The 14,970-nt window shown below is 40.1% G+C and overlaps 3 protein-coding genes across 3 annotated transcripts in view; 2 read left to right on the top strand and 1 right to left on the bottom strand.

Moving 5' to 3' along the window:
• Positions 1-564: 564 nt before the first annotated feature.
• On the bottom strand, positions 565-7,108 carry CSUI_000933 (awp1). The gene is made up of 8 exons (XM_068061140.1): positions 6,168-7,108; positions 5,544-5,589; positions 4,788-4,868; positions 4,370-4,565; positions 4,067-4,137; positions 3,207-3,294; positions 2,274-2,385; positions 565-1,438 (listed from the first exon to the last, which is right to left on the bottom strand). The coding sequence occupies exons 1-7, from the start codon at positions 6,368-6,370 to the stop codon at positions 2,321-2,323; spliced, it is 750 nt and encodes a 249-aa protein (XP_067926886.1). The 5' UTR covers positions 6,371-7,108; the 3' UTR covers positions 565-1,438; positions 2,274-2,320.
• Positions 7,109-8,196: 1,088 nt separating this feature from the next.
• On the top strand, positions 8,197-13,035 carry CSUI_000932 (uncharacterized protein; the record flags this gene model as incomplete). The annotated part of the gene is made up of 5 exons (XM_068061139.1): positions 8,197-9,362; positions 10,351-10,455; positions 11,195-11,386; positions 11,638-11,898; positions 12,766-13,035. Coding segments are annotated over exons 1-5 (990 nt in total), but the record flags the coding sequence as incomplete, so codon positions are not given.
• A 617-nt stretch (positions 13,036-13,652) lies between these two features.
• CSUI_000931 (wd g-beta repeat-containing protein) overlaps positions 13,653-14,970 on the top strand; it is a gene marked incomplete at its 3' end in the record, with an annotated part of 3,520 nt that continues 2,202 nt past the window's right edge. Inside the window, exon 1 of the mRNA XM_068061138.1 lies at positions 13,653-13,732. Within this exon, the coding sequence (XP_067926884.1) occupies positions 13,673-13,732 (60 nt within the window). The remainder of the gene's footprint in view (positions 13,733-14,970) is intronic.

Genomic DNA, 14,970 nt, shown 5'->3' with positions numbered 1-14,970 from the left:
ACCGCTTTACACCGGCAGTGAGAACATCTGTACATTCCGACTAGAGATGAAGAAAAACGCGGAGTGTATAAAGAAGATCAACACCGCTTGTCTAGACTTATCTCTCTATCTATCTCCATCTGATATAGTATTCATGTCACGTATACAAAGGTACTAGGTGCTATACTCCTTAGATCCCCCAGCTGCAGATTATTTCTATCCGACCTTACCAGGTATGAAGTTTACGTGTTTCAATCATAAAGTCGACATGTGTCTGTCTATCTCTCTTTCTCTCTCTCTCTGTCTCCAATCTATCTCTCTTTCTGTCTTATCTCTATCTGTATCGACTGTGTTAGATAGTAACGATCGAGTGGATCCAACGGAAAGCAAGTCTCTATGCCTCAAGGTGTAGATGGATACGTTTCGGTGTATGCACCTTACAGTCTTTTTCTTAGATCAAAGCCCAGTGCCTTGATAGGGAGAGAGAAAAGACTTCTTTAGAGAAGTTGTACAGCTCACTTCATCAAGAACAAGGAAAGAGATTGAAAGGGTTATACAACAAGCGTCTCGCTTATTTCACAGGCTGCTACGAGCCTTACTAGACACCTGGGTGTACATACACCTGGAGGTGCAGTGACACCGCCAAATCACAAGCATTCGGCTACCTTCCAATGAGCTCTGCCTCTTTCTTCATTCAGCCTTGTCTTAGAGTAGGGATGATAAGCACTGAAGAAAAGAGTGTTGATCTTCTTTTCTTCTCTTCTTTTGCTTCTTCTATCACGCCTTACCAACACATGAAGCCCCAGAGGAATGTCTCATCCCGATCCACGAAGAAAGAACTGCACATCCAGATAGAGAGAGAGGGACTCTTCTCCTCTTTTCTTTTCATTTTTGCCTTCCTGCTTCGGTCTTCACATAGAACACCGTTGCTAGAGTCGATTCGCACTTCGAAAAGATCACGTGGAAAGTCTCGAGGAGCGTTATACTCATTCCGTCTTTTTTGTGGATGACGGAACCCCAGACATCGTCAAGAAGACGGGAGAGATTCGGTCATATGAAGAGACTCTTTTTGCTGGTTTATTTGACGGGTCGACCGACTTCTCTCAGTAACTTTTCGGTGTATGTACAGATAGATGCGGGGGTGTATGTACACCTAAGAATGAATGGAGATCAACGATGACCCAATCTAACACCTCCTACATCATCTTGTATGTACTTGCCAACATCCGTGCTCTTTCTTGTCTTAGCTTTCTCTCCCTTTTTCACGATCTGAATTGAGATATCTAATCCATCTTCTTTTTCATCTTGACTTTTCTTCTTCCTTGAATAATTGTGATGGAAAAGAGAAAAGAAGAAGGAGTGAAGAAACCACAGGGGAAAAAATGACCAGCAAGCGGTAGCAGAACGAAAGAAGAGGGCTGTGTCACATGCAAAGGGGGAGAAAAGCCTCTCAACGTGCTTTTCGCTCACATACAAAGTGAATATTCATATCTATGTACCCTACCAATACAAGATACACATCTATATATCTATATATATATATATATATATCTGTATATCAAATAGAACATGTATGTATGTATCTCTATGATCCGTAAGATATTCTCTTAGTTACATCTTTGATAGAGAAGAGAGGGAGAAAGAAATCCCGACTTTTTCGCCATCCATCCATCCATTACACTTCAATCAGCGGACGTGTAGAGGTTCTTCTTCTGCCCTAGAGATGAAGAGACAGCTGTAGACATGACGCTAGAGAAAGAAACCTAGGAAGGAGAGAGAGAATAGCTACAACACTGAGACATATACATCTATATACTTAGGTATAATAGAGAGAAAGGGAGACATGTATACGATTTCGCACGTACTTCTCTCTACTCGAAGGGAGAGAAAGAAGAAGAAAGAAAAAGAAAATCCGAAAGAAAAAAAGAAAAGGAACAAGGAAAAGAAAGGGCGGAGAGAAAAAGAACTGCTTGAGAAGTCTTTCAGAAGCGTTTGTTCAAGAAAGATAGATCCATCGATCCACGAGATGAACGAATCGATAGATAGATTAAGGATAGATAGATTGAAGATAGATAGATTTGAGATAGATAAATGAACGCAAGAATAAGAAACAAGAGAGAGAGAGAAGAGTAGGTAAGTTACTTCTCTTTTCCCTCTGACAAGTGATAGACTCATAAGCAAACACGGGAAAGAAAGAAAAGAAAAAGGGATGAAGACGTATCACGTGAAAAGTTGAAGAAACCGCAGACTTTGAGAAGTCAGGAAAGCTTAACCTTATTTAGCTTGATCTTTCTCCAGAGAGACATCCTTCTCCTCTTTCTTTCTTTTTCTTTCTCTTCAATTAAATCAGAGAAGAAGACAACCTAAGGCGTTTCTTGAGATCTCCCACAAGTCCCTTCCGTTCATCTTTCCACACAGAAAGAAAGAAAGAAAGAAAGAAAAAGAAGCAGGAGAAGAACGGTAATGAGTAACTTCATGGAAAGACAGGGGAGGGCCAAAGAAGAGAAAGAAGAAAAAAGGAAAGTAAAGAAAGCTAAAAGAGAAAAGAACGTCTTCATCCACACGCAACCACTCTCTCTCTCTACACACATGCAATACAGACATATACACTCACATATATACATATATATACATACATAAATACACATATATACATATATATATATATATCTACATATATATATATATATGTATATATGTGACTACTAAATCAGTACACACATATGTATGTTTATGGGTACCCTTAGTGTGTGTCTATATATGTCAGATATAGCCTTCATCTGTATGTAACATAGAAAGAAAACGTCTATCTATGTATGTATGAAGATGTATGTATGAAGATGTATGTATGTATGAAGATGTATGTATGTATAAATCCGCATGTATGAATGAACTCGAGCACAAAGAAAAAGAAAGAGCTTCCTCTCTTTTCTTTGTTACTCTTGCTTTATGCTTGACCACGCATGCAGCTGCCGGTGTTGGGGTGTATGTACACCGCTCCAGTCTTCTTCAAAACACACAGCTTCACTTCTATCCTCTTCACCCGACTATTATCAGCAGAAATAGATATCTTAAGAAGAGCAACTCCACTTGCAGTTCTGTTTAGTTGGAAAGAAAGAAGAAGACTGTCACACTGTCGGGTGTATATACAGACAGTGAGCAAACCAGTAGGGAATCTCATCCCCCCAGGAGAAAGACAAAGGAAAGGACGGATAGTCCCATCTTACTTGCTATAGCAAGTTCACAGGGTCTATCCATGTAGATGGCCAGGATTCTCTCCATTTCGTCTCGATCAAAAGGAGAAAGACTAGCAATCTATACAGACATATACACACTCATACACACATCATGCATGCAAACAACTAGACATAAACATACATACACGTACATCTAAGCATACACACATGTACACACTATAAGAGTACATATATATACATAGAGATATGAAGACATTACCATCTATACACGTATAGATGCGTATACACATACGTATACACATTCCCACCATACATATATACACAGATACATCGAGATACATCGTCGCATATACATGTATAGATGCGTATGCATACACCTCTAGAGAGAAATGTCTATCTCTATATGAGTGTCTCTAGCCGTATGTAGGATAGTGACCAGGGAAAGAACACGCTCCGACTGAATAAGGAGAGCTTCCATCTGAATGAAACAAATCCCTTACGGCAACTGAACTTTCTTTTCTCTTCTCTGAAGAATCGAAGCATATTCTCACACAAGACATCTCTCTCCTGTCTTCTTCTCCACCTCATGCCTTTTCTTTCTGTAATTTCTCTACTTCCTTCTGTGACGGAGAGAAGGCATGTAGGAAGAGAAAGCGACAGATCCACCTTCTTAGAGAGAACAGACAGAGAGGACAGAAGTGTGCTTACTCTTCCGTAAGAGAAAGAAAGAGAGAGAGAAAGAAGTGTGGAAATCTTCTAACGAGATGCAGGCACCGACGCACACAGAAGCTTCCTGTGTAGACATATCTCGAAAAGAAGCGAAAGAAGAAAAGATAGACACACAGACCAACATCGGTGGCTAGGTTTGTTCATAGGCATGCAGGGCTTACCAGATGGTTCAGACGTCTCTGCAACTCCAGCTGCTGTCTGTACACCTCAATAGCTCTCTCTGTAAAATTCGCTGGTTCGACGAAACATCACACTCAAACGACATCTCTCCTAGTTATGCCATCAACCCTCATGATGGACCACAGCTAAATAGCCAGCTAGCTAGCTAGCTACATGGCTAGCTCCGCAACATATATGGATGTAGAATGCACTGGATGGGTAGAGAGAGAGTAAGAGAGAAATGAAGATATTCAGACAGAGAAAGCGACGTTTTCTTGAGAGAAAGTGAGAAATTTCTTCCTTACCAAGTTCCATAACAAAACAATCTTCACTGGAGTGTCCAGGTGTCTGTACACCTGACGAAGCCTTGGAGATTGACTGGATGGATCTGGATGACGTCTGTGCAAGAGAGCATTCTTTTCCCTCACACCTTCCTTCTCTTTTTGCTTGGAAAGCTTGGAGCTCTTTCGAAATCTCCTCAAGGCCCTGAATAGTCTGATCCTTACAAAGAAAAGAATGATAGGAAAGACTCGAGAGAAGATAAGAAGAAAGAAGTTTAACAACCCTGTACCTTCAGCATCAGGATTTCCATCCATTCTTCACGAAGAAGAAAACTTGGAAAGAAGAAAAGTTAAAAAGAAGACAAGACAGAAATGACCTCTCTCTCTGTCACTCTTCCTTTTTCTTCCTTTCTTTCTCTTCTTTCTGAAGTGAGTTGCTTACTAGAGAAGATTCTTCTTCAGAGACTTTTTCTCTTTCCTTCTCCATACGCCTAGCATGGCCTTCCAGGGTTAATCTCCTTGCCTTGAGAAAGAAATATAGGAGGAGACACACGAAGAATGATACAGACAGGGAGATAGAGAGAGTGATAGGGAGAGAGATAGATAGATAGATAGACAGGAGATAGAGAGACACATACAGACAGAAGAATAGAACACGACGGAGACACGGAGACAGATAGGCAGATAGACAGACACACATATGCATGTCCCGTGTACATATATTTATATATAGAGAGAGAGAGGGAGAAAGAGAAACGCTTCATTCTTTCTCTTCTTCTTAGTTAACGACTTCATAGCTATCTGAAGAATATGACTGTCCATACAGTCATCTCTATCAATCTATCTCTGAGTCTAAGCATATGTATACACATGTATACATGTACATATATCTATGTATATGTAGATCTGTGTATGTAGGGATGGCTAGAAAATTGTAGACGTGTATAGTAGAGAAGAAGAGAGGAGGCAAGCACAGAGATGAGAGAGGTCGAAGCTCTCCCGCCTGTCTGTCTGTTACGTGAAAGAGAAAAGAGAGAGAGAAGAAAAGAAGAGAAGAGAAGCAGAAAGAAAAAGAGAAACACTCCGATGACAGGAAGAGAAAAAAGAAGAAGAGGACAACTGACAAAGCGGAGAAGAGAAAGAAAGAAAGAAGATGAAGGAGAGAGAGAGAGAAGAAGAAAAGAGACCGTTGCTTTACCTCGGGCCAGGTCTGTAGAGTAATTAGATAATCTCCCTGAAGATACCTAAGCAAAAAGAACAGAAAGAGAGAGATGAGAAAGAAAGGATGAAGACGAAGAAGGAGAAAAGAAGAAGAGACAGAGAGAGAAAAGAAACAGAGAAGAAAGAGAGAATACCGCCACCTGTTCTTTTTCATTCCTTTGAAAAGTGAGACCAGAGAGAACGAAAGAAAAGAATCTTCTCAACTCGACAGAAAAGAGAACTTCTTCCCATCTGTATCCTCTTAGACCCTTTCTCAGTACCCGAAAGAGAGTATCGTGTGTCTAGTGTACATACACCTGAGGCAGAAGACCGAGAAGCTAGAAGACCATTCAAACACCTCGAAAGAGAAGATCCAGTTGTCTTCTTCTTGAAGCGAAAGAAAAAGAAACTCCAGAGAGGCAAGAAAAATGAAGATCTTCTTCTTGAGAGTTCGAAACAAAAGCGGAAAGGGCAAAAAGGAGAGGAAGAAGAACACTTGCATGAAAAGAGAGAGAGAAAGAAAGAGAGTGTGGAAAGAGAGAGAGAGAAAGGAAAGGACAGAGTTAGAGAGAGAGAAGGAAAAGGAGAAGAGAGATAGATATATGTATATATTTATTCTTACTGTTGCTGAATGAGAAGATTAAGAAGAGAATTCACAGCTAAACCGCATGCATCCTGATGGGACGTCCACTTCTCTAATGCGCGAAAAAGACGTAAAGCGAACGAAGCTACTTGTGGAGAAAGACAAGAAGAAGAAGAAAGAGAGAAAGCAAAAGATGAAGAAGAAGAAGATACACCTCGAAGAGCCTTCCTAGTAGCCAACATGCTTTAGAAGAAGAAAAGAGAAAGATCAAATAATGAGAGAGAAGAAAGGGAAGGAAGAAAGATAGATTATTCGACAAGTGAAGTAGAGAAGAAGAAAGGAGCTTGTTGCACAAGAGAGCAGAAGCCTCTCTAGACTTAAATAATTCTTCTTTTTCTTTTTCTTCTTTTTCTTCTCAAAGACAAGGAGGCGTAGTGACGACGATGGAGAAAGAGAGAAAAGCACCAGGGAGAACGAAGAAGAGAAAGTCAGAAGAGAATGGAGAGAGAGAGAAAAGAGAGAAAGATGAACAAAGGACACATTTGGGCTCAGTAGGTATCAAGGCCTAGAAGAGAGTGAGAGAAAGAGAAGCAGGAGAAGAAGAGAGATAGAAGGAAAGAAAGAGAGAGGGAAGAGAGAGATGTGTAAAGATAGAAATGTGTTTGCTATAGAAGAGAAGAAATACCATGGAAAGAACAACGAGATATACAAAGAGAGACTGCTAAAAAGAAGATTTAAAGCTCTCTCACATCTCTCCCACCCTATGCACATTTTCTCCTTTTTCCCTCATGAAAAGCATCGAGAAGATGAAGAAAAGACAAGACGGAGAAACTCCCCAAGACAAAAGAGAAGTCGTTGCGCTTTCTCTTCTTTCTTTCTCTCTCGCTTTCTCCTTGTCTCTTTCTGGAAGAGAATCCCACCCCTCTCATTCAAGACTAAAGAAAAGCTAAAGAAGTTCGTAAAGGATAGGGCAGAATGATCGATTCTCCCCACTCCTTCTTCTTTCTCTTTCTTGACCTTTACGACCTCGCGATTCTCTTGCTACATGCTAGGCGCGTAAAGTTGCTCTCTTCTGTCTTGCTTACGTTCGCCGTAGAAATGTTTCACGCAAAGAAAGAGAGGGAGAGTGTGTGCCTGTCTTGGAGCAGATGCACTAGCTTCTTCCTTATCGCTCGAACTCCTTGCGAGAAATGAAAAGAGAAAGAAGAAGAAGAAAGAAAAGCCGTGATCCTGTCTTTCTTCCTTTCTTTCTTTCTTTCTAGCCTCTTCTTTAAGGAAGTCGTGGAAGGTATAACGTAGCTCGATTCATAAAGAAAGAGACTATCTCTCTCTTCTTTTCTCTTTCTTCTCGCGGACTTTCTCTCGTCCAGCTAGCGTAGTTAACTCAACGGGGACCTTCCTTTCTCATTTTCTCTCTTCTTTCTATGACGAAACACATCTTTACAATTCAAGTTAACGCACACCCCTTGTCTAACTAAGCTTCTTCAATTTTCTTCTCTATCAGTCTCCCGCCTGGAATCTCCCCCTCTTTCTTCTTTTCTCCTCTCCCTTCTTTCTCTTGACCTTTCCTTTCTATTCTCTTCATTTTTCTTCTTGCATGTCTCGTGTGTAAATAGTCGGTCATAATATTAATCATAAATGAATGGAGACTAAAGCACATTCCCTCTCCCAACTTCTCTCCATTTTCATCTTCTCTACTCTTCACTCGCACAGGGAACTCATGACGAAACTTCATCTATCCTTAATCTATTTCTAATCTATCTATCTTTAATCTATCCATCTATCTTTAATCGATCTTTAATCTGTCTATCTTTAATGGCCCATCTTCTCCAGATAAGGTGATCTGTAGTAAGCGAAGTATGTGTGTAAGTAGACATACATACATATAAGGACGTTTGGATAGATCTAAGCATATATGTATAGATATGCATGTACACCTAGATATCTGCATGTATGTGTATGGATATCTTATATGACATATGCATGCGAGTCATCACAGGCAGTAAAGGAAAGAAGAAGAAGAGCGAGAGAAGTTCTTTTTCTTTTCTTCTTTTCTTTCGTTCCGTCTATTCTTCTAACTCCTCGTTTCATCTCTCAAACAGACAGACATTCTTTCTTTTTCTTTCTTTCTTTGCAACTTCACTCTAGGTTGTTTCTCTTCTTCTTCTTTTTTCTTCTGCCCCTCTTCTCCCAAGACAAGGAGGTTCGATTCTCCACTCTTTCTCTTCTTTCTCTTTTCTTTCTCCTTGTTTCGTCCGGAGTGTCTCTTCGCTCTCTCTCTCTCTCTCGATCGATCTTCCTTTCTTCTCCTGCGGCCTCTCCTCTCTCTTCTCTTCCTCTCTACGCAACAGCTCTTCCTCAGAGATACACCTCTCTCTCGCTCTTTTTCTCCATCCTTTCCTTCTCTTTCTTCTCGAAAAGATAAAAGGACACGGAAAGAAAAGAAAGGAAAAAGAAGATCTCTCTTTCATAGCGACACACACATTTCTGCGTGTTAGTCTATCTACCTCATCTCCTCGACGTCTTTGTACATTCTAAAGACAGTAGGCTCCTCTTAGCTACTGAATGGAAAGAAGAATAAGAAGAGGAGTTCTCAACTTCTCCGTATACATCTTCTAGCTCATCTTCTTGAGAAAGCTTTCTTGGAGAAAAAGAATGTGTTAAGCGAAAGATCTTCCAGGTGAAAGAGAATGACTTCGAGAAGGAATGGAAAGATTATCGTATGATGAAAGAAAAAAGGAAGAAGATGAAGAAAAACTCAAGTTTATGTAAAGACGGATGTTTGCGCCAGTGTGGTGTATATACACCTGAGACGGAATGACCTGGATCACGAAGAAGTCATCTTTTAAATCACGTAAACTACCTTATCTTCTCATGTGATGTTTCTTGTAGAAAAAAGATGAAAGAAGATATCTTCTCTGTCTTCTAATTTAAACAACATTTTCTTTCTCTTCTCTTCTTTCTCATCTCCCCAACTGTCTCCTCGGGAAGGGAGGTGTACGTACACCGCCATTTCTGGTGTATGTACACCTCATCGGTACAACTACAGCAACTACTTCTACCTCAAACAGCATGGAAGGAAATTCTCCTTCCTTTTCCTCTTCCTCGATCTCCCCAGCTCAGCGAATTCTTTCTTCGCGTTCACCTGCTGGCATTCTCAAGCCTCGTCAAGATGAGAAAGACTTTACGGCCTCTACTCTCTTTCCTCTTCCTCAGGTTCCTCCTCTCCATACTGTAAGAAAAAGCACACCTTACTTATTACCTACACATATACACATACATATACACCCTCATAGACATATATATATATATACCTATAGAGAGAGATAGACATATGTAATTTACTTGCTTTGGATAGCTTTGAGGTGTTTAGAACTGCGTGTCCCTCTTTCTTCTTTCTCCTTCTTCTTTCCTTCTCTCGTGACTCTGCTCTTCAAATTGTTTTGCTCTCTTCCTCCTAGTCTATTTCTCTAAAAAGAAACGCTTACAAAAAGCACACCTAACTTCAAACGTCGTGCTCCGTGATAGATCTACATCAATATCTATATATATCTATATGTATATATATATATATGTATCTATATATATGTATGTATATATGTGTGTTTATAGAAGGAGTTTGATAGTTTTGTATGGGCTGGAAGGTTCGTGTCTTGTCTCTGATAGCCTCATATTCTTCTGTTGAAAGACCACATACAAACTTCTCTCTTTGTCTTCTGTCTCTCTCTAGTCACTCCCTTCTCCTCCTCCTCCTTCTCCGTCTCTCTCTATCTCCCTTACTCCTACCAAAGAATCGATAGCGACCCGGGAAAGATATGTTTCTCTTTCTTTCTTCCTTCTCACTCTTTCTTTCTTTCTTTCTTTCTCTTTCTTTCCTTCTTTTCTTTCTTTTTTGTATAGAAGCTATTAAGGCTTCATGCAGAGCCAAGAGAACTCGTCTCTTTTCTCCTAGTTTTTTTTTCTCTTCTTTCGTTTTATCTTTCTTGGCTCTCCATTCGGATCCTCGCTTCAACCTTCTTCTTTTCTTCTCTTCTTCTCTCCTACTCGTGTGATTCAAAGAATGAATGAATGCTTGGCTCGACGAAGATGAAAGAAAGAGAAAGAAGATACGCACACACTCTCTCTCTTTCTTTCCTTTTAGACCCGTGAAAGCAACGAACTTGATCTTTTCTGTTTCTGCTTCTTCTCTTTCGCCTCTTTCTTCTTCTTTCTTTCTCCTTAGGAGAACTGTAGAAGACATGAAGAGAAGGAGAGTAGGAGGAGAGGCAAAGGAGGAGGAGAAGAAGAAGAGAGGAGAAGAAGAAAAGATGAAAGATCTGCAAAAGAAGTAAGTCATCTCGAGCGAAGAAGGTCCTTAGAATGTTAAAGAAGAAAAAGAACCTTCTTTTCTCTCTCGTCGAAACTTTCTTTCTCAAAGGAAGAAGAAGGAGCACAAGAAAGAGAAAGCAATGAAAATGAAAAGACACGAAAGCGATACGTATACATCTATCGATAGATTTGTACAGAGAGAGGGACTGGTATATCTTCAGAGGGACCATCGGCAAGAATAATCGAAATATCTATCTACGTGTGTACCTATGTACGTACGACTATATATATATATATATATGTCTATGGATGTGTATGTATGTAGGAACATATAGAATGTGGTGTATGTGTATATGTATACATAGGTGTAAGTATAAATATGTATGAATATGTATGTATGGATACATATGCATATATTTGTCTATATATAGATAGATAGATATGAATATGTAGGTGCATTCAAATCAGAAACAGTGAGGAACACCTAGACGAAAGACAAGCACATGCGTATATATGTATATATATATATTTATATATGTATATGTATACATATGTATATAGATGTTTATATGTACAGAGATGCATAGACACGTATATAGATATATAAATAGGTCCATATATACCTAGGGTTTGTTTCAGAAGAGAGAGGAAAATAAACTCCAGATGCAAGGACGGAGAAAGGTGAAGAACGACATCTCTGCAACTTTTCTCTTTCTTTCTTTCTTTGTCTGTCTGTTTTATCTTGTTTGTTTCTTCAGTCAGATGCGTCTTATTCACCGTCTACTCGTGCGAGAAGAAAGAAAGAGAAGTTTGATCGAATACGAGAGTCTCTCTCCTCCCTCGAGAGACAGAACGTCCTCAAGTGCGTCTTGAAGAGAATTTCTCCCTCAGGCCTTACAGCCATCCGCCAAGATTTCTACCGCATGCAGAACCGACTAGCTCTCGACCAGGTAGGGCGCTCAGCAAGAAAAGAAAATAAAGAAAAGAAACGTTTAAAGATCTTTCCTTCTTTATTCCATGGAAAGAAGAAGGAAAAGACGAAAAAGAACATTAACATGAAGAGATCAAAGGGCAAAGAACACCTTCCTCATTTTTCTATCGATTTTCCTTCTCTCCTCTCATTCATCCTCTCCTCCTTCTTTCTTCTTTCTCTCTTCAACTTTCTTTCTTTCTTTCTGTCTCTGTCTCTCTTTTTCTGTAGTTTGTGAAGGTCTTGTTTCGCCATATGAATCTTTCGAGCGACGGAGAGAGCGACGAGGCGAGAGAGGAGGAGGAGGAGGAGAAACAGAGACAAGCAGAGAGAAAGAAAAGGAAAATCTTAAGCCGCTCTTTGTCACGAAGAAAGATGGATCTCTCCCGATCATCTTCATCATTAGATTCCTCCTCCTCCTCTTCCTCCTCTTCTTCTTCGTCTATAAGACGAAGGAGGGAAAATTTGTCAAGGAGTCACTTCAGTCGCCAGGTACAGAGACACCCCGACAGTTCCCTAATCCTTTGCGTCCCTCCGTCTTCTTTGATACAAAACACCTCCATCATCACTTAGATTAGATCCTTTCCACGTCTTCTTCTTCGTTTCTTCTCAATTCTTGTACACCCACACTGTCTGTTGGACACATCACCTTTCAAGGCGCTCTCCCTCTCTCTCTCTCTTTCTCTGTGTATGTATCAATCGAGGTATCCCCTCGTATTATAGAACCTATATGTATATAAACATACGTCTCTCTCTCTCTATATATATGTGTATGTGCATGTATATGTGTGTAGATATTGAAGATGAGAGGTGAGAGGAGTGACGTCATGTTGGGCTGATAGGCAGGAAGTGATCTGTAGCTATACTCTTTCCTTTTTTCTTATCTCTTTCTTTCTTTTGTAGTTCTTTCTCACTCTTTCTTTTGTTCTGAGAGAGAAGACATGTAGGTCTTTGTATCTTCTTAGCGTTTAGATACAGATCATTTCTGATATGAAGAGAAACGAAAGAGAGAGAGAATAGAAAAGTCAACATGTAGAAGACAAAGTAAATCAAGGAGGAGGAGAAGGAGAAGGAGAAGGAGGGGAGGAGAACTACGAGAAGGAGAAGATGAAGAAGAAGATGAAGAGCAACTAGACTGTCTTCTTTTCTGTCTTTCTTCTTTTATCTTCTTGCCTCTGAACCATAGAGATCTCTTCATTACGCATTAAGCTTCTATCTCTTCTCTTCCGACCTTCTTTTCTTCTTTCTTGAGAGAAGTGTCTCCCCGAGAGACATCGTCTTCTTTCCTTCTTCGTTTTCCTCACTCGCCTTCTTTCGAAATGGCTGGAGTCTTATTATGTATCCTTTCCTCTTTACTAGAGAAGTGAGTCCAGTAGAAGAAGAAGAAAAGAAGAAGAAGAGCTGAAAGGTGTGACAGGCGAGTTTCCGAGGGAAGAAGAAGAAGATTTCTATTCTACAGAAGACAGCGAAGATGAAGAAGGAGACCGAAGGCATCGAAAAGGTCTCTTTTCTTCGGATACTTCGTCCTCTAGCGACCAAGAAGAAGATAGAGAGAAAAAAGATGAAGCAGAGGAAGAAGAAGAAAGAGAAGAGGAAGACTACCTAGAATGGATAGAAAACTTCAACGAAAGTAAAACAAGAAAGAAAGAAACAAAGAAAGAAATAAGAAAGAGATAAGAAAGATTTCTTGTCAAATGGAGGCCCCAGGGAAGCCGTTAGATGATACTTCGTCACGCAGAGAGAGAGACATCTTCAATCGCGGGCTTTCAATCATCTGGGTAGAGACCCCTTCGAGTGTACATACACCTCCAGGGATAGAATGGTGTGTGTAGATGCAAGAGGAAGAGTGGCTTTGAAGAGAAAGGAGACGCATGTGTACTATATATATGGCGCGTTCTTCTTTCATTTTCACAACGCTTCTTCCCGTCTTCCTTCATAGACCGTAGATTAGCTACCTTACTCTCTTTCTTTCTTTCTTTCATTCATCTTTTCTTTCTGGACAATAGGTTACTCATCCACTATCTACGGACTGTCTACAAGCAAAAGAAAGAGAGAAAAAAAGACGGAAAGAAGAAGAAGATAGCTGAAGATTGCGTGTCTCACATGTAGGGGAGAAGTATGGGTCATTCCTTTCTTTCTTATGACATCTCTGTCTCTTCTTACCTCTCTGGTTTGTCCTTCTTCCCTTCTTTCTTTAGATTTTCTTTCTTTCTTTCTTATATCTTTCTTTCTTTCTTGTTGTGTAGATCACGAGGGTTTAACGGCGATGCTGATAGACGTCTTCGATTCGATTGATACGAATGGCATAAACCTCGTCACATGGGAGGTACGCAGCAAGCAGCAGTTCGCAGTCACTCTTCTTTCTCTCTTCTTCTTCTTCTATCGCATACACATACGCATGCATACTTAAGATTCATACATATAGACATAGGCATACATACACATATATATATATATATCTACGTATATAGACACTTTCGCCATGATAGTGAAAGGGGCGAGACAAGAGACAAGGAAGAAAGAAAGTATGGGAGTGTGTTTAGCTCCAATTGCTCTTCGACCGATCTATGCCTATCCGTAGTAAATACGTAGAGAGGCGTTGTGACTTATCGATCGATGCCTTTAATAGTAGTAGCAGTAGCGTCGTGTAGATAAAGAAAGAACTCGTCATGTACACATGCCTAGAAATTTCTTCTTCTTCCCTCTCCTTCTTCTTCGTGTTGTGTGAGAGAGAGAGAAGAGAAGAGAAGAGAAGAGATGCTTTTCTCTTTAGTAAAGGTATTCTTTGCATGCTGCTTGCTGTCCGCATTCTTTATGACTCTCCTCACTAAAGCCCCTCTCCAATACCTACTGAAATAGTCACACACCAACAGCAAGGAGAATAAGAAAACTTTTCTTCTTCTTTCTCTTGTAGTAGTAGTAGTATTCTTCTTCTCCTTATTAGTCTTCTCACTCTTCCTCTTCTTTTTCTTTTGATAGTCGTAGTTAATGCATGGAAGCTCTTCTTCTCTTTGTCTTGTGCTTTGCATGCCTAACTCTCCCCTTTCTTCAAATTCCATCCTTTTCATCCACTCCTACTACTGCTACTACTTGGACTACCAAGAGAGGTAGTATTGCTTGCCATAGTACTAGGAGTAGTGCTAATAGCCATAGAATAGCTATAGTATTAGGAGTGGTGCTAATGGCCATAGAATAGCTATAGTAGTATTAGGAGTAGTGCTAGTCTAATTGTCATCGTCATTGTTCGTAGTAGTAGTAGGGATATAGCTATACTGATATCACTACTACTACTCCTAGTAGTAATGGTAATAGTACTCCTACTCTTACTAGGACTAGTAGAAGTAGTCCTAACATGACTACTAGTGCTAGGGGGATGATGACTACTACGACTATCAATACTATGACTACTACTATGACTATGACTATTCATCATCATAATACTAATAGTGGTGGCTGCTGCTGCTGCTGCTCTTTCGTAAGTGTCCAAAGTGACTTACGTGGAAAACTTCTAACTCACCTCTCGATAAATAGATAAGAAGTCAGACTGAAGATAGATTAAAGATA

Source organism: Cystoisospora suis (assembly GCF_002600585.1).
Source record: "Cystoisospora suis strain Wien I chromosome Unknown contig_368, whole genome shotgun sequence".
Lineage (NCBI taxonomy): Eukaryota > Apicomplexa > Conoidasida > Eucoccidiorida > Sarcocystidae > Cystoisospora > Cystoisospora suis.
Note: the sequence above shows the minus strand (reverse complement) of the source record. Positions and strands in the feature narration are given on the sequence as shown.